This window comes from Schistocerca piceifrons, chromosome 1, assembly GCF_021461385.2.
Source record: "Schistocerca piceifrons isolate TAMUIC-IGC-003096 chromosome 1, iqSchPice1.1, whole genome shotgun sequence".
NCBI lineage: Eukaryota > Metazoa > Arthropoda > Insecta > Orthoptera > Acrididae > Schistocerca > Schistocerca piceifrons.
Genome location: NC_060138.1, coordinates 1024732028 through 1024755205, shown reverse-complemented (window position 1 = coordinate 1024755205; position 23178 = coordinate 1024732028). Strand labels below are relative to the sequence as shown.

Below are 23178 nucleotides of genomic sequence, written 5' to 3'. Positions count from 1 at the left end.
TAGAAAATGTTCGACTGCTGCCCTGGCCAGCACATTCTCCAGATCTCTCACCAACTGAAAACGTCTGGTCAATGGTGGCCGATCAACTGGCTTGTCACAATACGCCAGTCACTACTCTTGATGAACTGTGGTATCGTGTTGAAGCTGCATGGGCAGCTGTACCTGTACACGCCTTCCAAGTTCTGTTTGACACAATGCCCAGGCGTATCAAGGCCATTATTATGGCCAGAGGTGGTTGTTCTGGGTGCTGATTTCTCAGGACCTATGCACCCAAATTGCGTGAAAATGTAATCACATGTCAGTTCTAGTATAATATACAGGGTGATTCAAAAAGAATACCACAACTTTAAAAATGTGTATTTAATGAAAGAAACATAATACAACCTTCTGTTATACATCATTACAAAGAGTATTTAAAAAGGTGTTTTTTTTCACTCAAAAACAAGTTCAGAGATGTTCAATATGGCCCCCTCCAGACACTCGAACAATATCAACCCGATACTCCAACTCGTTCCACACTCTCTGTAGCATATCAGGCGTAACAGTTTGGATAGCTGCTGTTATTTCTCGTTTCAAATCATCAATGGTGGCTGGGAGAGGTGGCCGAAACACCATATCCTTAACATACCCCCATAAGAAAAAATCACAGGGGGTAAGATCAGGGCTTCTTGGAGGCCAGTGATGAAGTGCTGCCGGCCGCGGTGGTCTCGCGGTTAAGGCGCTCAGTCTGGAACCGCGCGACTGCTACGGTCGCAGGTTCGAATCCTGCCTCGGGCATGGATGTGTGTGATTTCCTTAGGTTAGTTAGGTTTAAGTAGTTCTAAGTTCTAGGGGACTGATGACCACAGAAGTTAAGTCCCATAGTGCTCAGAGCCATTTGAACCATTATTTTTGATGAAGTGCTCTGTCACGGGCTGCCTGGCGGCCGATCCATCGCCTCGGGTAGTTGACGTTCAGGTAGTTACGGACAGATAAGTGCCAATGTGGTGGCGCTCCATCCTGCTGAAATATGGATTGTTGTGCTTCTTGTTCGAGCTGAGGGAACAGCCAATTCTCTAACATCTCCAGATACTGTAGTCCAGTTACAGTAGCACCTTCGAAGAAAAAGGGACCAAAAACTTTATTGGCTGAAATGGCACAGAAAACGTTCACCTTAGGCGAGTCACGTTCATACTGAGTTGTTTCCCGCGGATTCTCAGTGCCCCATATACAGACATTGTGACGGTTGACTTTCCCGTTAGTGTGGAAAGTTGCTTCATCACTAAACACAATCTTTGAAACGAAAGATTCATCTGTTTCCATTTGAGCAAGGATAAAATCACAGAAATCGATTCTTTTAATCTTATCAGCTGCAGACAGTGCTTGAACCAATTTCAGACGATAAGGTTTCATAACTAACCTTTTTCGTAGGACTCTCCATACAGGTGATTGTGGAATTTACAGCTCACTGCTAGCCCTCCGAGTCGATTTTCCTGGGCTGCGAACAAATGATTGCTGGATGTGTGCTACATTTTCATCACTCGTTCTCGGCCGTCCAGAACTTTTCCCTTTGCACAAACACCCATTCTCTGTAAACTGTTTATACCAACGTTTAATACACCACCTATCAGGAGGTTTAACACCATACTTCGTTCGAAATGCACGCTGAACAACTGTCGTCGATTCACTTCTGCCACACTCAGTAACACAAAAAGCTTTCTGTTGAGCGGACGCCATCTTAGCATCAACTGACGCTGACGCCTAGTCAACAGCGCCTCAATCGAACAAATGTACAACTAAATGAAACTTTATAGCTCCCTTAATTCGCCGACAGATAGTGCTTAGCTCTGCCTTTTGTCGTTGCAGAGTTTTAAATTCCTAAAGTTGTGGTATTCTTTTTGAATCACCCTGTATTTGTCCAATGAATACCCGTTTATCATCTGCAGTTCTTCTTGGTGTAGCAATTTTAATGGGCAGTAGTGTGTCTTTAAAGATAATGAAGTTGTACATAGGAATATCTCAGTGTGTCTTCAAATTATAGTCTAGTCTTTTCTGTCACTAGAGATACCTATCAGGAAGGTAAACGTATTTATTGTTAAAATTAATGTAAGTTTTCAAAATTCAGGAAACGATGATACTCTTTGGTTCCTAAATGTTAAAGGAGGCATTTGTTAGAATGCAATGACACTTTCCATCCGATAAGTTTGAAAACCCGTTTTCATCCACTGGCTAAAGCAAGCAACATTCTGTATATGAACGGTTTATCTTAGTGTGTCTATTACTTCGCAATATTGAGATGGTCTCTCTAGCAAGTATAGTGATCTACCTGGGCAGATCAGAACGGCCCGATTTTAAATCCCGATTGATTCAAAAAGCAAGAGCAGATTTCAGTTATTTATTACAAACAAATTATAAAAGATGGAAACATATTACCCGCTGGATAGAGGAAGATTCAAAGTTTTGACACAACTACACTGTTGTTTGTTTGTATCAACATGGGGACTACACCACAAGAAAAATTACTTCATGTGTCGGAATTTGCGCGAAGTCAATTCATTGCTCAAGTGCAACATGCATTCCGTCCTCAGTCTAGGAACAAGACACCTCTGCACAAGCAGATTCATGACTGGTGTATAACATCTCGAGAGTTCGTTGCGCATGCAAAGAGAAGAGCACTGGTCGTCCACGCACGTCTGAAGAAAATATCGAGCGTATCCAAGTCGCCGTTAACACGGAGCCCTCGGAAGTCCACAAGACGGGCAGGCAGGAACTTCAACTTGCTCAAACAATAATGTGGCGTGTTCTGAAACGACGCCCGCTTATGAAGCCTTTAAAATTGCAGTTACTGCAGCAGTTGCCTTCCGGCGACCATAGCAGAAGGTAGAAATTCTACATTTCAGTTCTTCAGTATATGCCAGAGGAAACTTTTTCCGAACGACCCATCGTTTCGGACAAATCGATGTTTGATATATTGGGTAAAGTAAACCGCCATAATGTAACAATTTGGGGATTACAAAATCCTGGCATTATCATAGAACATGAGACTCACGGAAACTGAATGTGTTTTGTGTCGTTTCTGTTGGCAAAGCTTATGGACCTTTCTTTTCTTCGGAGAAAACTGCGGCAGGAATGTCATATCTGGAGATACTGCAAAATTGGTTGTTTCCTCAACTTCACGAAGATTCCAGCGATTTGATTTTTATGCATGACGGGCCCCCAGCCTCATTTTCTCCTTGAGGTGTGGTGTTATCTTAACAATACCATCCTTCAACTTTCGATTTGAAGAGGAGGACACCTAGATCTGGTTCATGGCTTTTGGTTTCTCAGATCACCAGACTCACACATTTTGTTTGTTTCCTGTGGGGTTACATAAAAGACAGAGTCCTTGTCTCACGTATGGCAGATACTCTTCAGGAACTGAGAAATCGATTTGTTGCAGCTGTCGATTCAGTAAACAGGGAGATGTTGATTAGTGTGTGGAATGAAATGGGCTACCCTTTCGATGGTCCTAGAGCAACATATGGTGCTCCTGTTCAGTGTGTGATATAGCGTCTGTGCGAACATAAAACTTCGAACCTTCCTCTATTCAGTGACACGCGCAATGTATTTCTGTCTTTCATGTTTCTCTGTAACAACTGAAATCTGTTCTTTCTTTTTGAATCACGTTCTTTTTTTTTCGCCGGCCGGTGTGGCCGTGTGGTACTAGGCGCTTCAGTCTGGAACCGCCTGACCGCTACGGTCGCACGTTCGAATCCTGCCTGGGGAATGGATGTGTGTGATGTCCTTAGGTTAGTTAGGTTTAAGTAGTTCTAAGTTCTAGGGGACTGATGACCTCAAATGTTAAGTTCCATAGTGCTCAGAGCCATTTGAACCATTTTTTTTTCTTTTTTTTTCCAGTCATCAGTCTTCTGACTGGCTTGATGCGGTTCACCACGAATCCCTCTCCTGTGCCATCTTTTTCATTTCAGAGTAGCAAGTGCAACCTACATCGACAATTATTTGCTGGATTGTTTCCAGTCTCCGTATTCCTCTACAGTTTTTATCCTCTACATCTTCCTCTAGTATCATGGAAGTTAAATGGTTCAAATGGCTCTGAACACTATGAGACTTAAGTTCTGAGGTCATCAGTCCCTGAGAACTTAGAACTACTTAAACCTAACTAACCTAAGGACATCACACACATCCATGCCCGAGGCAGGATTCGAACCTGCGACCGTAGCAGTCGCGCGGTTCCAGACTGTAGCGCCTATAACCGCTCGGCCACCCCGGCTGGCATAGAAGTTAGTCCGCGATATCTTAACAGATGTCCTATCATGCTGTCCCTTCTTCTTGTCACTTTTTTCCATTTATTCCTTTCCTCTCTGATTCTGCACAGAACCTCTCCATTCCTTACCTTATCAGTCCACCTAACTTTTAATATTCTTCTGTAGCACCACATCCCAAATGCTTCTATTCTTTTCTTTTCCGGATTTCCAACAGTCCATATTTGACTACCATACAATGTTATGTTCCAAACTTATATTCTCAGAAATTTATTCGTCAAATTAAGGCCTATGTTTGACAATAATAGGTTTTTCTTCAATGCTCCTTTTGCCAGTGCTAGTCTGCTTTTGATATCCTCCCTGCTCCATCCGTCATTAGTTATTTTGCTGCAGAATTCCTTAACTTCATCTTCTTCTTCACCATCAATCTTGATGTTAAATGTCTCTTGTCTTGTTTCTACTACTTTCCTCTTTCTTCAACGTACTCTCAATTCTTATTCTGTACTCATTATAATTCTTCTTCACTTTCATCGAGGATAGCAGTGTCACCAGAACCTCATCATTGATATTGCCACGTAGAAGAAGGTGTAATTAGATGAATGCCGAACCCTAACTTCACTTAACGAAGGTTTATTCAGCACTTGCACACACAAGAGCACGGAGCGAACTGCCTCCAGCCAGAACACATACGGTATTTATACAGTTACAGAACATTCCAATACAATGATATGGATATTTCCAGAATGTAACCGAACCGACTATACAAATTAAAATTTTAAGTTTCAGGTGAGTTTTGAAATCACAACCCTCCATACAGCAGTCTAGTATCATAACCCCTACACCACGACGGCTGTGCTACTTAGCTTCTTCTGCGATATTGCTCCCTCCTTAAGAAAACAGCGTGTCAGTGTTCCGTCGTCCTCGTCCTGGAACGAGTCATCGGTCCTTCATACTCCGACTACCGATGACTGATGTTGGTCCGGGCGGCGATCTTCTTAGAACTTCCTTTGCCGCTACGCTCTTCATCATCTTTCCGCTTGCTGCCTGTCTCTGGAGCTTCGAATTTACCCTGGGTTGCTGGATCATTATAATCATTATAGGGCTTCATTCGAAAAACGTGGACCGTATCTCTGATCTTTCGTCCTCTTGTGTTGGGGTCGAAATCTTCAACTTCATAAGCAACGTCAGACAACTGTTTTACAACTTTATAAGGTCCAAAGTAGCGTCTGAGGAGCTTCTCAGAGAGACCAACCTTCCGAACAGGAGTGAAGATCCAGACGAGGTCACCAAGCTGGTAGGCATCAAGGGGGTGTCTCGGCGATCGTTTTCTTGAGCCTGCAGCGTGCGGAGTTGAGCTAACTGCCGAGCTTCCTCAGCTCTGGTTAACAACTGGCCGATATAGTCTTCGACCACGTCATCAGGACGTAACGGAAACACAGTGTCCATCGTCGTCGTCGCCTCACGCCCATGCACCAGGAAAAAGGGAGTAAATCCCCTGATGTCATGTTTGGCTGTATTGTAGGCAAACGTCACGAAAGGTAGCACCTCATCCCAGTTGCTCTGCTCAACATTGACGAACATTGATAGCATGTCGGCCAAGGCCTTATTAAGGCGTTCAGTAAGCCCGTTAGTTTGCAGATGGTAGGCAGTCGTCATGTGATGAGTAATGTTGCACCGACAGTTTACCTCTGTCACAAGATTCGTCTGAAAAACTTTCCCTCGATCTGTAATTAACGACTTTGGGGCACAATGTCTTCGACGAGGAATTTGGCTACCTCGAATGCCTCGGCTGTTTTCATGGCTTCTGTAATGGCATAGCGTGTCAGATAATCAGTGTAAACAATAATCCATCTATTGCCAGTAACAGACGTTAGAAATCGTCCGAGGAGGTCAATCCCAACACGCTGGAAAGGCGTTTCGGCTGGTGAATTAGTATGAGTCGGCCAGGTGGTTTCTGAGGAACTGCCTTTCTCCTCTAGCACTCTCGACAGTGCGACACATAGTGACGGACATTCCTAAATAAACCTGGCCAGAAAAATCTCTTGCAGATCCTATCGTTTGTCTTAATAAATCCTAAATGTCTGGCCTCAGGTGTGTCATGGAATTTCTGTAGAACATCTAAGTGAATGTGTTTAGGAATCACTGGTAGCCACCTCATTCCAAACAGATCAAAATTTTTCTTGCTAAGTAACCCATTAACTACTTTTAATTGTTCTTTCACATCCTCTGACCGATTTAAGGCAAGCATAATTTGAGATATCATGGCGTTCTTCTTCTGCTCAGCAAAGAGATCCTGGAGTGCAGCCAGACAGTCGCTATCTTCATCAAAGTCTTGATGGTCTTGCACAGGGTTTCTTGAGAGAGACTCGGCATCTTGGTGTTTTCTTCTACTTTTGTACACTATGGTAATGTCATACTCTTGAAGACGTCGTGCCCACCTGGCGAGTCGTCCTGTTGGATACTTAAGACCTGTCAACCAACAAAGTGACTAATGGTCTGTAACAACTGCAAATGGTCTTCCATAGAGATACTGTAGAAATTTGCACATGGCCCATATCACAGCAAGACATCCTCTTTCTGTAGTTGACTTGTTTCTCTTGGCTTTTGTAAGTGTCCTAGAAGCATAGCACCTTCTCTTTTCCATCCGAAATTTTCACCAGAACAGCGCCAATCCCATACCCACTGGCATCTGTGTGTAGTTCTGTAGGCGCTCTCTCATCGTACAGACCAAGTACAGAGTCAATCTTCACAGCTTTTCGCAACACATCGAAAGAATCTTGTTGAGCACCACCCCAGATAATTTTAGCGTCGGCTTTTAATAGCTCTTGGAATGGCCTGGCTCTGATACAAAAGTCTTGGATAAAACCACGGAAATAAGAACATTATCAGAGGAAGCTTCTCACATCTGTAATACTTTTAGGAATAGGAAACCTTTTCTGGATCTGGCCGCACACCTTCGTTTGACACAAGGTTTCCAAGTATTTTGATTTCTTTTGCGCCAAAGAGACACTTTCTTGGATTGAGTTTCAGTCCGCCTTGTTGGAGACACTTAAGAGCAGCCCTCAGTCTTTTTATATGTTCATCAAATGTCTCTGAGAACACTATAATGTCATCTAAATAACAAAGAAAAATCTTCCACTTCAGGTGACAGAAGATTATCCATCATCCGTTCAAAAGTTGCTGGTGTATTACACAAAACAAACGACATTACCTTAAACTCATACAGGCGCTCAGGGGTGATGAATGTAGTTTCCTCGCTATCAGCCTCATCCACTTTGATTTGCCAGTATCCCGAGTACATGTCCATGGTTGAGAAAAACTTAGCCCCCTTCAGACAATGTAGTGTATCGTCAATTCGTGGAAGAGGGTAAACGTCCTTTTTAGTTATCTTATTAATCTTCCTGTAATCAACACAAAAGCGCCAACTGCCATCCTTCTTCCTGACGAGGACCATTGGTGACGACCATGGGCTCTGCGAAGGGTGAATGATGTCATTCTTCTTCATTTTCTCTACCTCATCGCGAATTATTCGACGTTCCCTTGCTGACACACGGTATGCTCTCTGGCTTATTGGTTGATGGTCTCCAGTGCTAATCCGATTCTTAACCGTCGATTTGTCTAATTTGCTCTCCACCTGTGGATTGAAACATTCAGAGAACTCTTGAAAACTGGCAAGTAGCTTCTTCTATTGTTCCTTAGTGAGATCTGGTGATAGTCGAGCTAGAAGATCTTGTCTCGTAATGGTAGCGCCAATTTCGCCCACAGACTCGACATGGGAGGTTTTGTGATTCTCAGCTGTTTGGCAGTTCTCGGATACAGTTAACTATCCACAATTCACTGAATCTGTTCTTAAACGAGACGACAGAGGCTGGGATGACCAAGTTATTCTTCAGTGGTATGCTTATGTTACATTCCACTACAAGATCCATGGGTTGATGCATGGCATGACACATGACTGTTTCCTTTCTAGCGCTGACTGCAGGAATGATCACTTCATCCAGCACACATAGTCTCCACACAATCGGATGCGCATCTTCCTATCCACAGTATCTCATCTCGTCTAGCATAATGTTCGAGCGACCACAATCTATAATTGCCTGAGAAGTTATCGAAAAGTCCCATCTGAAAATGACGTCAGGACTACACTCTTATAAGACTATGAATTCTAAGGGCTGTGTATGGCCACTTATGCTCACACGAATGACACATCTTCCTGTATGTTTTACATATTTCCCATTAGTCACCTTCAGCAGAGATGTTTTACTGTCGATGAATACGGTTTTCTACAACTGGCGACGGTACTTCTCCGAAATGTTTGAATATGATGCTCCAGAGTCCACAAGATCCTGGGCTGATCGGCCATCGATGAGCATATCGACGCAGTTTCTTATCATTTTTGTAGTGATCGACGGCGGAAGATTTTTCTCTTCGGAGACCTCACCTCCAAAGAAGGTCGCACCCTTTAGTTTTCCGAGTTGCGGCGGCAACGTGATCGGCTGGAGCTCTAAATGACGATGGAGACTTTGATCGGCATGTTGTGGAGCGTCCTCTCCAGCGGCTAGCTTGCGGCGATGGTGACCTACGTCGTCCTGCACCCACATCTTTTTGTTCATCTTCTTCGTCCCGGAGTTGGCGGCGGCTAAGATCGGTGTGCTGTCTGCTGGCGCGGGCGTCATCAAATATCCGCCGCCTTTCTCGACAATAGCCCACTACATGTCCCGGTCGTCCGCAGTGAAAACATACTGGTTGGTTATCTTGGGTCCTCCAGACGTCATTCTTCCTTGGTGCCCAAACAGTTTCCTAATGCGGCATTGTAGGAACGTAACTCCGCCTGGGTCTCAAGTTTTTCACCGTTTTAAAGGGAAATGAAGGACGAGAGGTTGGGTTCAATGCCTATTCCACTTCCTCCCTTATGACCTCTTGAAGCGTCTCGGTTTTTTGCTCGCCGTGCAATCCAAGTGCCTTCTGAACTTCCTCCCTCACTATCTGACGAAGAACATTTGTGAAATCAGTTGTTTCCTCCATCACAGACATCGATACGACGTTTGGAAGCCGTTCAAACTTCTTGCATGTAATTCTTTTTCGGTGTCTTGTCTCGATATAATGGCACCATTTTATGAAGTCGTCTGCTGTCTGCACCTCCTTCAGGAGTAGGGCTTGATACATGTCGTCAGCAACACCCTTCATGAGATGTGCAACTGTATCTTCCTCCTTCATTCTAGGATCCACTATTTTACACAGCTCCAAGACGTCTTGAATGTAGGATGCTGTAATTTCCCCTGTACGCTGTGCCCTGCACCTTAATTTATCTTCAGCCTTGCACTTCTGTCGTTGTGTGTCGTCGAAATACTTGCGCAGTTCCGCCTGGAATACTTCCCAGCTTGTGAACTTCTCCTCATTGTTCTCATACCATTGCTTGGCATTGTCCTCCAAGTAGAAAAATACGTTAGCCAAACACACGGTGTCATCCCAATTGTTAAATTTGGCTTTACGCTCATATACCTTGAGCCACTTGTTTGGATCTTGGCTATTGTCAACCCGGAAGGATGTCTCATTAGGTGGCACACAGTTGCTGTCATCGCAGTATCCTTTCTTTCAGGAGTGCTAGTCCTGCAAGGTTCGCAGGAGAGCTTCTGTAAAGTTTGGAAGGTAGGAGACGAGGTACTGGCAGAAGTAAAGCTGTGAGTACCGGGCGTGAGTCGTGCTTCGGTAGCTCAGTTGGTAGACCACTTGCCCGCGAAAGGCAAAGGTCCCGAGTTCGAGTCTCGGTCGGGCACACAGTTTTAATCTCCCAGGAAGTTTCATATCAGCGCACACTCCGCTGCAGAGTGACAATCTCATTCTGGAAACCTCCCCCAGGCTGTGGCTAAGCCATGTCTCCGCAGTATCCTTTCTTTCAGGAGTGCTAGTCCTCCAAGGTTCGCAGGAGAGCTTCTGTAAAGTTTGGAAGGTAGGAGACGAGGTAGTGGCAGAAGTAAAGCTGTGAGTACGGGCCGTGAGTCGTGACTCGGTAGCTCAGTTGGTAGAGCACTTGCCCGCGAAAGGCAAAGGTCCCGAGTTCGAGTCTCGGTCGGGGACACAGTTTTAATCTGCCAGGATCTGTTGAATATGGCTCGAACTGAGGATTCCCGCCACGTAAACGGCGAGTCTGTCGTGACCTGTGTCATCGATTACGTGTGCTATCACAAGTTCCAATACCTGGCGCCTCCACCAGAATAAAGTCACTTGGAAGAAGGTGTAATAAAATGAATGACGAACATTAACTTCACTTAACGAAGGTTTACTCAGCACTTGCACATACAAGAGCGTGGAGCGAACTGCCTCCGGCCAGAACACATACGGTATACTCGTATATACAGTTACAGAACATTCCAATAAAATGATTCTTGTGGATAATTCTAGAATGTACTCGAACCGAATATAGAAATTAAAATTTTCCAGTTCATGACTCTCCATGCGACAGTCTAGTATCATAACCACAACACTACGGTGACTGTGTTATTCGCCTTCTTTTGCGACAATATATTTTGACCTTGAATTTTAATTCCACTCTGGAACGCTTCTTTTATTTCGACCATTGCTTCTTCGATGTATAGACTGAGCAGTAGGGGTGGAATACTACATCGCTGTCTTACGCCTTTTTAATCCGAGCACTTCGTTCTTAGTCTTCCACTCTTATTATTCGCTCTTGGTTCCTGTATGTGTTGTGTATTACCCATCTATCCCTATAGCTTATGCCCATTTATCTTAGAATTTCGAACATCCTGCACCATTTGACACCTACGAACACTTTTTCCAGGTCAACAATTCCTATGAACGTGTCTTGATTTTTCTGTAGTCTTACTTTCATTATCAACCCAAACGTCAGAACTGCCTCTTTTGTGCCAAACTTATCGGCATCTAACAAATCCTCAATTTTCTTTTCCATTTTTCTTTATATTATTTTTGTGAGCAACTTGGATGCATGAGCTTTTAAGCTGATTGTGCCATAATTCTCGCACTTGTCGGCTCTTGCAGTCTTCTGAATTGTGTGGATGATATTTTTCCGAAAGTCTGATGGTATATCGCCACACCAACGTGAATAGTCGTTTCACTGCCACTTCCACCAATGATTTTAGAAATACTGATGGTATGTTATGTAACCCTTCTGCCTTATTTTATCTTAAGTCTCTCTTTTAAATTCTCATTCTAATGCCGGATCCTCTATCTCCTCTGTATCGACTTCTGTTTCCTCTTCTATCACATCATACAAATTTCCCTTTCATGGAGGCCTCCAGTGAACTCTTTCCACCTGTCCGCTCTCTCCTCTGCATTTTACAATGGGATTCCCGTTTCAGTCTTAATATTACCACCCATGCTTTTAATTTCATCGAAGTTTGTTTTGACTTTCGTTATGATGAGGACGAACGAGTCGTCGCCAGTGTTGACTGGTGGCCAATGCTAAATAGAAACATATAAATCACAGCAGGTTTGTCAGAAACGTCGAGAAGGTTCTGGCTGTATGATCGGGATCTGCAACGACTAAAATAATTAGAAGTCGTTGGTAAAAAATAATATATATTGTATTTATATGGTTGTACAGGATTCTTCTTGGCTGCGTACATATAATTAGAAACAGATAGCTATTGAGCCTCACTTAGGCCCTACGTTTCTAAGCGCCTTGTTAGAGGTTGCTTCCTATCAGCTGAAGGCTATGCTACTTTACTACTTGACATCCCGAGCGAGAGTGGACGAGAGCTCGCTAGACACTTTATACAAGCCGCGGAGCCTCTCGCGGGTCCAACGATACTAATACGGACCGCGATCGATAACTGCAATCCCTAACAAGTGTGGTAGCGAACGTTGATACCGCAACTTTTCTATATGCTGAGTCAGTTCTTCCGACAATCATTTGCTTTTCGTTTTCTTCACCCGTTTATTTCATTCCTCAGCGACTAGTATTTTTGTATTCCTGAATTTCCCCGATCATTTTTGTACTTCCTTCTTACATCGATCAGCTGAAGTATTTCTTGTGTTACCCATGGTTTCTTCGCAGCTACCTTCTTTGTAACTATATTTTTCTTTCCCATTTCTGTGACTGCTCTTTTTAGAGATGTCGACTCCTCTTCAACTGAACTGCCTACTGAACTGTTTCTTATTGCAGTATCTACTGCATTAGAGAACTTCAAGCGTATCTCTTCATTCCTTAGTACTTACGTATCGCACTTCTTTGAGTATTGATTCTTCTTGACTATCCTCTTAAACTCCAGCCTACTCTTCATCCCTACTAAATTGTGATTTGAGTCCGTATCTGCCATACTGATCAATGCAGTTCAATATCCTCATGCACTTTCCCTATCTCTGCATCTTCGGGTTGGGACGTCGGCATATATACCTGAACTACCGTTGTCGTCGTTGGTTTGCTGTCAATTCTGATGAGAACAACCCTATCACTGAACTATTTACAGTAACGCACTCTCTGCCCTACCTTCCTTTTCATAACGTTCTACCTTTCTCTGCTGCTGCCATTATTTCCCTATAGTCATCTGATCAGAAATCCTTATTTTCGTTCCATTTCACTTCACTGACGCCCACTACATCTAGTTTGAGCCTTTGCATTATCCTTTTCAGATTTTCTAGCTTCTCTGTCACGTTTCCGCCTCCCGACTCGTAGGACGTTATCCTTTCGTTGATGATTCAGTCTTTTTCTCATAGTCACCTCCCCCTTGGCAGTACCTCCCCCTTGGCAGTACCTCCCCCTTGGCAGTCCCTTCCCAGAGATCCGAAGGGGGGAAGGGAGGGAGGGGGAGCTAGTCTGGAATCTTTCAGCAATGGAGACATCATCATGACATCTTTTCAGTTACAGGTCACACATCTTGTGGATACTCACTATGTGTTTTTAATACAGCGCTTTTCATTGCCTGCTGTATCCTCATACCATTGATAATTGCTGAGTCTTCCACCTGGGCAGTTTCCCACCCAAGGGGCATGAGAGCGTTTGAATCTCTGTCCGCTCCTCCGCCCTCTTTGACAGGGCCGTTTGGAGAATGAGGATGATTGGAAATCTTCGGTCGCCAGTGCTGATGAATTTTATTCAAAGTTTAAACGGTGGCGGGGTTCTAACCCGGAATCTAGGACGTTTTCATTACTACTCAAAGACGGTACCCCTAGACATCGGATGCACTCTGTATGTTGACACTTAAATGAAAACAGCTGTGTAGAGCTTGCTTTATGGTGACTTACATGTACAGCTCGGCGGCGTTGACGTATAGGCGTAATCGGGGCAGGGCGCCTGCTGCACTGTCTGTGGAGCGGCGGTCCCCCAGCACTGCCAACCGTCCCATGTGTGAGGGCATTGTCCTTCCCCACCTGAAAGCAGATATTGTGTTGTTTAACCCTCTCCTGTCGTTGCGTTCCGCTCTTTCGTCCTACGAAGTTCAGCTTTTCCTTTGCTACCTCAAACAGATTCACTGTTATCTACAATGTAAGAGACAGATCGGAGAGAGAATAAGACACGTAAAATAATTATTTAACCACTCATTCTAAGACCTTTAAATGAGCGAAATAAGGATAACAGATGAAAAGTGGTGAAAAGCCATGAAAAATGAGACAAAAGTAAAAACTAGTAAGAATCTAATTGCAAAATGGATCCACTTTGTGCTCAGTATTCCACGACCGGGAATTAGGAAGATAAAATATCAATAGTCACATTAAGCTTGTGATCTAAAATGACCTGAAAAACCCCCAATAGTACCTTATCATACAAAATACACTGATGAGCTAAAACATTATGGTCACCCGAAAAAGCAGTTATTCTGCGTGGCAAAGATTCGACAAGCCATTGGTAGGTTTCCGGAGATGGTGAGGTTTGCCAGCTCCAGATCGAATCCATCCAGCGGTTTGGGGTCGGAGTGCCGTCCAGCGTGAAAGTGGTTTTAGGCCGTTTCCCACGTCACACTAGGTTAATATTGGGCTGTTTCCCACGTTCCGCCTCAGATACACCTTACACAAACATTTAGAACACTTTCTCACACTTGCACACAGAATTTACTCCATACACAGACAGGTGGGTACACTGATTCTGGCCTGGGAGCAGAATAGGAGACTGGTGACCTTAGCTGTTTGGTCTCCTTAAATATTATTCAGCATCAATGTCTACTCACAGGTCCCGCAATTCCCCTCTAAATTATGGGCAGGCGGTTTGTGGGTACGGAGCTGGCGTACAGTAGCTTGCCAGATGGGTTCCACTGAGTTCAGATCATTTAAATTTCGTAACTCAAGACGTCAGTGTCAATTCACTGTCATGTTCCTCAAACCACTGCAGCACCAATCTGGCCTTGTAACACGGAGAGCTATCCTGATGGAAGATGCTATCGACGTTGAGAAAGACATCAAGCATGAAGGGATGCAGCTGGTCCGCAGTAACGTTCTCGGTATCCACAGCTGCCATTGTGCCTTTGATTACTATGACTGATTTTATAAAAGCCAAGCTGAGTGCCCATCATAGCATAGCACAACTCCCACCAGTCTGCATCCGTGGTGTGTTGCATGCTCCGAGCAGCTGTTCAACTGGACAACAGCGTATCTGGACTCAACCATCGGCCCGGTATAACAAGAAACGTGACCCGGTATAACAAGAAACGTGATTCACCAGATAAAGCGACACATTTCTATTGAGACAAGGAGCAAACACGATGACTCTGTATGCACTGCACTCGTAAATGATGATGTTGTTTGGTGAACATGCGAACAATTCAACAAAATTCGTTGAATGGTGTGCTTTAAAGCTGTTGTATTTGCACGATCATTGTACTCTATCGTCAGATCTGTCACAGAGAGCCGCCTATCCTGCTTTGCAGAGTGCGAGAGCCTGCGAATTCCACGTTTGGTATTAGTTCATCCATTACACTGGGAAGATGCGGTCAAGGAACATTCAAGAAATACGCGATACTGGTCCTGTCAGTATTGGAAACCTATTTCGTTGAGACACAAATACTTTTCTGAAAATGAATAAGCTATTACCTTTAGCGATAGCGCACAATGAATAAACAGAAAACGTTCCGTCCTGGTCTTCCCAGTTGAACGGTGCACATTTAGATTCGACACTTAACGTATTAAGCTCTATTTAATTTTTTGTGGCATATTCAGTACCTCATAACTCTGGTATAGAGCCAACTTTGCACACCAAGTTTTTCACAAAATTGTAAACAACGTTGTCTGATAAAGCACAAACTGAAACCACCCATTACTTAATGAGCAGTATGAGGATTAAGTGAGATATACTTAATCAGGTATACTTTTCTTCTGTGAGGTATTACTTCATACTGAAATTAATAATGATTAGCAATTAGTACACTGAAAAAAGAATGAGACACAGTCCTTATATAATTATATGTTATAGTAAAAATGCACGATAGACTTCAAGACATTGGTCCATTCTTATTCCTAACACTTACCCTGATCAGAAACCGCGCTTGAACAACATGCCTCTGCTGCCCTATAACAGCTCACCCAGTTGTCAAAGAAACGGTCTTCAACAAATGAGGCTGCTATCATCTTACTAGCTCTTGGGTCATCTGGATTGAAGAATACTGGGACTGTTTTGTTTGCCTGAAACATTGGCACATCACATTGAAAGTTATTGAAAATACAAGATATATCAAAGATTAAACTGTATGCAGACATACATAATGGAATTGTATTAGTGCAAGAGGAAGGAGACTGTCACCATTAACAGGTTAAGCTACATGGCTGCCATCAAAACGATCCTCCATTTATATTTAATACCTTTTCCAAACTACTGTAACTGTACAGTTGAAGGTGATTTCCTGAATTTTTATTAAAGTATGTAAGGTATAGAAAACAAAGGGAGGTCTTAAAATTGTGGATTACTTCTCATTTCAATTAGTTCTAAGCTATTTGAACTATTAAGTACTTACACACACACACACACACACACACACACACACACACACACACACACACACACACACATATATATATATATATATATATATATATATATATATATATATATATGAACTCTGTGTGTGTGTGTGTGTGTGTGTGTGTGTGTGTGTGTGTGTGTGTGTGTGTGTGTGTGTGTGTGTATGTCTGAGATCTTCTGTCAAACCCCTGGATCGATTTCAACCAAATTTGGCACAGAATCAACAGATCTCATGAGCGTCTGTGCTGTGATATTTATAACATCCTAGCTCTCCTAGCTCCAACAGGAACAGCGATATGGGAAAAACGCGCTTTTCCCACTTCCTGGCATATAGGCTGGCCTGCATGACAGGCATGTTATGTGGTCCTGCCGAATCAACCCGATTTGCAGGGCAGCCTACACATCAGGGATGAGAAACGGTTCTGCAGGCCTTGATATGTAAGCTGCTCTGCATGTCAGGTGTGTTGTGCTGAAGTAGTATCAGTCTGCTTCATCAACCTGCCTTGCATAGCGGCCTGTACATCAGGGGTAAATAAATGATTTTCAAGCCCTTGGTATATAGCCTGCCCTGCATGACAGGCATGTTGTGGGAGTTGTATTGGTTGCTTTATTGAACTGTGTTGCAGAGGCTAAATGTGCTAATGAGTAGATGGGAACAGGTTGAGACTGATGGAGGAAAGGATAGACAGAGTGAGATGGAGGAGGAAATTGACAGAGAGGAAGGAGGAGGGGGAGGTGGATGAAGTAGATGGAAGGTATAGAGGGATGGTGGAAAGGTGGAAAAAAGAAGAGGGAAGGCTGAGCTGGAAAAAGAGAGAGGGTGGTTGATATGGTCAGAGGGGGGGGGGGGTGGAGGAGGATATGATAAGAGACTAGGGGGTAGAGTAAATGAACAAAGAAAAGGAGAGGTGGAGATTAAGAGACAGAGAGATTGGGAAGGAAAAGGTAGACAGATAGCAGTGGAAGGATGAAATGGACAGACAAAGGGAGGAAGAGGTGGAAAGAGAGAAGGGAGGGAGGAAACGTGTTCATTATATGTGTCAAATGTATAAGACACCAAAGCCTTGGGGAAAAGACAAGTATATCTGCCCTGGTGTCCAAAATTAAAGCAACAAACAGAAATTTTTCAAGGTTGCGTTTATTTTGCCACAAAACAGTATAAACAGGTGATAGTAAAGTAGAAACAATGTAAATAATACAGAACACAATCAACAGCAACATAAATAACGGTCGACAAAAATGTTCTTTGCTTTTTTTTCGACTTAACGCATTTGAATACACGTTCTGACAACTGCTTAATGTGCTCAGTATGGGGTGTGACCACCTCTTGCACCAATACAGGACTGACAACGATGGGGCGTGCTGTGAATAACGTTATCAGTCTCATGCAGCACTGCTCAAAAGTCTTGGAGAGTGGTTGGTGGATGCTGACATGATGCAAGCTGTCTCCCTAGTGCATCCCAGACATGCTCTATAGGATTCAAATCGAGAGAGCGAGCAGACGACTACATCCGTGTAATATCCTCTGTTTCCAAAAAACATCAGCCACCTGTGCTTTATGGGGTCGAGCATTATCACCCATCAATATGAAGTCTGGACCCACAGTACCTCACAACAAACCTGCATGAGATCCCAAGATCTCCTCACAGTACCTGGCAGCAGTTAAATCTTGCTGATTAACCCATACAGTTCCATGTAGAAGGTTTCGAGTGGTCAACATAATCCCTGGCCACACAATTAGGGGTCATCCTTTACATCGGTCTCTTTCCACAATGTTTGGGTTCCGAAATCGTGTTCCACGTGCCCTCCAGATGCGAATCCGTCAAGAATCACTCTCCAGACCAAATCAGGACTCGTCAGTAAAAAGAACGTTGGCCCACTGTTTGACTGTCCAGATGGCATGTTGACTTCTCCATTCTAGACGATCCCCTCTGAGAACACACGCCAGAGGTAAACAGATAGCAGGTATTCAACAATAAAGGCCACTCTACTGAAGCCTTCTGTAGACCGTTTGCCTCGATGCAACACGTCCAGCGGATGCTTCAAGGTCAGATGCCAGTTGCAGTGCAGCAGTAAGGCGGTACAGTCGTGCCCTTACAGTCAAATAACGGTCCTCTCTTTCTGATGTCACAAGTGGTGGGCCCTGTCCTGGCCTCTGGGATAAAGCTTAGGTCTCTATAAAATGTCAACTTATTCGAGAAATAAGAGAACTACTCATATTAAGCCATAGGACCACATCAGTTTGCGACTCTCCTGCTTCCATCCCTCCTATGGCCCTCCACAGCAGAGAGTCTGAAGGCGCCTTCTCTCTGCCATACTGCACCGTCTGTGATTGTGTGTGGATGTGGGACTACCCTGATAACACTACCCTGCTTGACAGGTGCTCTGACGTCATCGTTGGCGTGGTTCCCCACTGATCGGAATGCCATCTTCTGTGTAGAACACGATCGTAATGACATCTTTGATAGTTTGTATGATTATATCCTGAATTAGTCACAGGATGAGGGAATAGCAATTTTTTGCTTTCATTTTGGACACCAATGTATATAAAGTAACTTCACTTTAATTCTGTCCCACAGTTATGAATGTTGTACTCAGTTTTATACGAAATACTGAAAGTAATTTGAAATAAAATGAATAAATAAACACCTGATTCATAACATAACCTTCACCTGCCTACGCTCTTGTTTTTCAGAGAAAAATAGGGACCCCTCCAGACAAAATCCTTTATTATCCCATAAATACTAAAGTATGCTGGTGAAAGTGGTGTTCATTGTATAGCCATGATGTAGTTTCTCCTCTGTAGTCATGTGCTATTTATTCTTTTCTTTCTTTCCATCTCATTTTAGTAATAACTATTCCATTCAACGTATATTATCCAGTTTATCACAAAAGGGAATCATGAAAAATTCATTCTCAGAATCCTCTCTTAAAATAATCACTTGAGCATTCTTAACTCATCTACAGATACAATTTGGACATTGGTAAATTCAGCATACTTTATTTCTTCCAGACGGCTTTGCCATACCTGGAATCAGGATACACGTTTTTGTTGTTTTGACATCTGCCTGATGCAAACATTATTTATATCTTTTTGCTCACCCAGTAATGTTTTGACATCTATATGGCATCTTCTGTGGCTCAAATTTATTTCTGTAAAGTATAATATCAAGTTTATAATCATTTATAGAGAATACCCTTTTTCTTATGGATGAGGCAGAATACATCAACAGAACAGAAGAATTTATAGAAGAGATCATTAAAATAATCAGTGCTCTCACCATGAGAACCAAAAAAACGTAAAGAAACTTCCAAAATCTTCAAAATTACAATCACGAAAACTAGAGCCAAATACATGACACAAATGAATCCCAACGCACCCAACCTCAGTAGTTTACCAAAGATACGTCCTGTCCAATTTCACTTTAGTTAATTTCAGAAATGCACCATGTTACCACCTAGCTAGATACAGACATGCTGTGCTACAAAAATTGTACACTTTCACAAACAACAGAAACTTACAAATCACCAACAGACTGATGGAAAAGGTAAAAGACATAAATGTCACTTAAACAAGAAACCTAATATCTTTTGACATCACGTCCATGTACACAAAAATGCCTGTAGGAGGAATAATCAGCACTGTTAAAGAACAACTGAGAAATAAGAGCACACAACAATTGCACACATAGATGAAACTGAGCTATCCTAAAGATCATAACAGAATAGAATTACTTCACTTTCAAGAAGAAGTTATATCTTTAAAAGGATGGCCTAACAATTAGCTCACCAATCAATGGTCTACTTGCGAACGTATTTCCGAACCACACTGAAAACAAAATATTCAAAGAAGTTATACATCTAAAATAATACAAGATTATATACCGGTTGCAGTACGTGGACAGTATCATTTTATTGATAAACGAAACAGAGGGGTTTTCCAAATAACCCAAATTTTAAATCGGAAACACGAAAAACATCAAGCAGAGATTCAAAGCTGGGTAGGAGGATACACATTTTTTTATAGAGGGCACATTTTATGTATCTGATGTAGTGATTAGTTTCTGTTTTGATTCAACAAAGGTTTGCCCATCTGAGATACTTAGTCATGAATCTGTAATTCGCGCCACGTCTTGTTTCCTGACCCGCCCAGCCGGTTGGATTAGGGATGATCTCGAGGAAGAGGAAGAGATTTAAGTTTAATGTCCCATCATTAGCGATGGAGCAGAAGCTCGGATTAGGAACGGATGGAGAAGAAAATCGGGTGTTCTCTTTCGAAGGAACCACTCTGGCATTTGCGTTAAGCGATTTAGGGAAATCACGGAAAATCTTAATCGGGATGGTTGAACGTGAGTTTGAGCAGTCGTCCTCCCGAATGAGAGTCCAGTGTGTAACCACTACGCTACCCCGCTCGATGGGCTGATCTCGAGCTGGGGTTTGGAAAGGGGGCGCGGTTGGTGCCGTTCGTGACGCTGCGGGCGCCACTCCGATCATGGATGAGAGCAAGCTGGACTGACCAGCGGACGAGCTAGAAACAGTTGGGCATTGGAGTTGCGAGAGGCTGCGCGCAGCGGGCTTCATTCCGGTGGCAGCACTGGAAGACCGCCCTGAGTTGTCTTGTGTATTGCAATCCACTGTCTGTGATACCGTGCGCACCGTAAGCACGACCGTCCATGCTGTACAGTGGTTCTTCAAGTTGGCGTTCCAAGGAGCTGTTCACTGGACCTCATTAAAGATCAGCGTGGGGCTGGCCACTGAGTGCACACAAACAATCAAGTGGGGCAGTTGTTGTCCGTTCCTGGTCGAGAGGACGGCGATTTCACTGGAGACGCGAACAAGGGCTTCAGATTACATGAGAAGCAATAACGGTGTGCTTTAAAGGCCGACAGCAGTATTTAGGCCAGTCGAGTGATGCAACATAGTATGCAGTGAAGAGTACAGGCTGTGCACTGTGTGCATCGTATGGTCGGCAATATTATACAGGGTGGTCCATTGACAGTGACCGGGCCAAATATCTCACGAAATAAGCATCAAACGAAAAAAATTCAAAGAACGAAATTCGTCTAGCTTGAAGGGGGAAACCAGATGGCGCTATGGTTGGCCCGCTAGATGGCGCTGCCACAGGCCAAACGGATATCAACTGCGTTTTTTAAAAACAGGAACCCCCGTTTTTATTATATATTCGTGTAGCACGTAAAGAAATATGAATGTTTTAGTTGGACCACTTGTTTCGCTTTGTGGCAGATGGCGCTGTAATAGTCACAAACGTATAAGTACGTGGTATCACGTAACATTCCGCCAGTGCAGACGGTATTTGCTTCGTGATTCATTACCCGTGTTAAAATGGACCGTTTACCAATTGCGGAAAAGATCGATATCGTGTTGATGTATGGCTATTGTGATCAAAATGCCCAACGGGCGTGCGCTATGTATGCTGCTCGGTATCCTGGACGACATCATCCAAGTGTCCAGACCGTTCGCCGGATAGTTACGTTATTTAAGGGAACAGGAAGTGTTCAGCCGCAAGTGAAACGTCAACCGCGACTTGCAACAAATGATGATGCCCAAGTAGGTGTTTTAGCTGCTGTCGCGGCTAATCGGCATATCAGTAGCAGACAAATTGAGCGAAAATTGGGAATCTCAGAAACGTCGGTGTTGAGAATGATACATCAACATCAATTGCACGCGTACCATATTTCTATGCGCCAGCAATTGCATGGCGACGACTTTGAACGTCGTGTACAGTTCAGCCACGGGACGATGATAGATTTTTTGCACGCGTTCTATTTAGCGACGAAGCGTCATTCACCAACAGGGTTATGTAAACCGGCATAATATGCACTATTGGGCAACGGAAAATCCACGATGGCTGCGACGAGTGGAACATAAGCGACCTTTGCGGGTTAATGTATGGTGCGGCATTATGGGAGGGAGGATAATTGGCCCCCATTTTATCGATGGTGCAATGTATGCTGATTTCCTACGTAATGTTCTACCGATGTTACTACAAGATGTTTCACTGCACGACAGAACGGCAATGTACTTCCAACATGATGGATGCCCGGCACATGGCTCGCGTGCGGCTGAAGCGGAATTGAATAGCATATTTCATGACAGGTGGATTGGTCGTCGAAGCACCATACCATAGTCCGCACGCTCACCTGATCTGACGTCCCCAGATTTCTTTCTGTGGGGAAAGTTGAAGGATATTTGCCATCGTGATCCACCGACAACGCCTAACAACATGCGTCAGCCCATTGTCAATGCATGCGCGAACATTACGGAAGGCGAACTACTTTCTGTTGAGAGGAGTGTCGTTGCACATATTGGCAAATGCATTGAGGTTGACGGACATCATTTTGAGCATTTATTGCATTAGTGTGGTATGTAAAGGTAATCACGCTGTAACAGCATGCATTCTCAGAAATGATAAGTTCATAAAGGTGCATGTATCACATTGGAACAACAGAAATAAAATGTTCAAATCTGCCTTTTTCTTCCTTTATTGATTTTCAATTCCCCCCGAAGGGGGCGGGCTGGCAGCAGCTTAGTACGCTGCTCTACAGCCTACAGACTTTTTTAAAAACGGAAGAGGAAAGAAACAAGAAAAACAGGCGATAAAACGGTGACTTAAAGTGTAAAATGGCGGAAAAATGCGGAAAGTTAAAACAGAAAGCAAAAGGGGTTGGCAAAGTTAATAAAATACACAGGAATCAGACAAGTAACATAGTAGACACACAATTAAAAAAACATGACGACAGTCTGGTTTCTGCTCGCAAGAGATAAAAAAATCACACCCAGCGACAGCCGTTGGCAACACTACCCAAAAGACACAACACGGAACACTCATTGTAAAAACACTCACTGTCAAACACAGCACGAGAATGGCGGCACAAAGTTGACACTCCCGAGCCAAAGGCAGATGGGGGGAAGGACCTGGAGGAGGGGGAAAAACAAGGAGGGAGGAACTTACCTTTGTTCTGTATTTTAATTCAAAAAACCTATCTGTTA

General features: G+C 43.5%; 1 protein-coding gene and 1 non-coding gene across 2 annotated transcripts in view; one reads left to right on the top strand and one right to left on the bottom strand.

Moving 5' to 3' along the window:
- Positions 1–23178, bottom strand: part of LOC124710511 (calcitonin gene-related peptide type 1 receptor-like) — a 263198-nt gene that overhangs the window by 98875 nt on the left and 141145 nt on the right. The window contains exons 3-4 of the mRNA XM_047240931.1: positions 15677–15830; positions 13464–13589 (exon numbers count right to left, since the gene is read on the bottom strand). Of these exons, the coding sequence (XP_047096887.1) occupies positions 13464–13589; positions 15677–15830 (280 nt within the window). The remainder of the gene's footprint in view (positions 1–13463; positions 13590–15676; positions 15831–23178) is intronic.
- On the top strand, positions 10246–10320 carry Trnas-cga. The gene has a single exon. It is a non-coding gene; the product is annotated as a tRNA-Ser (tRNA).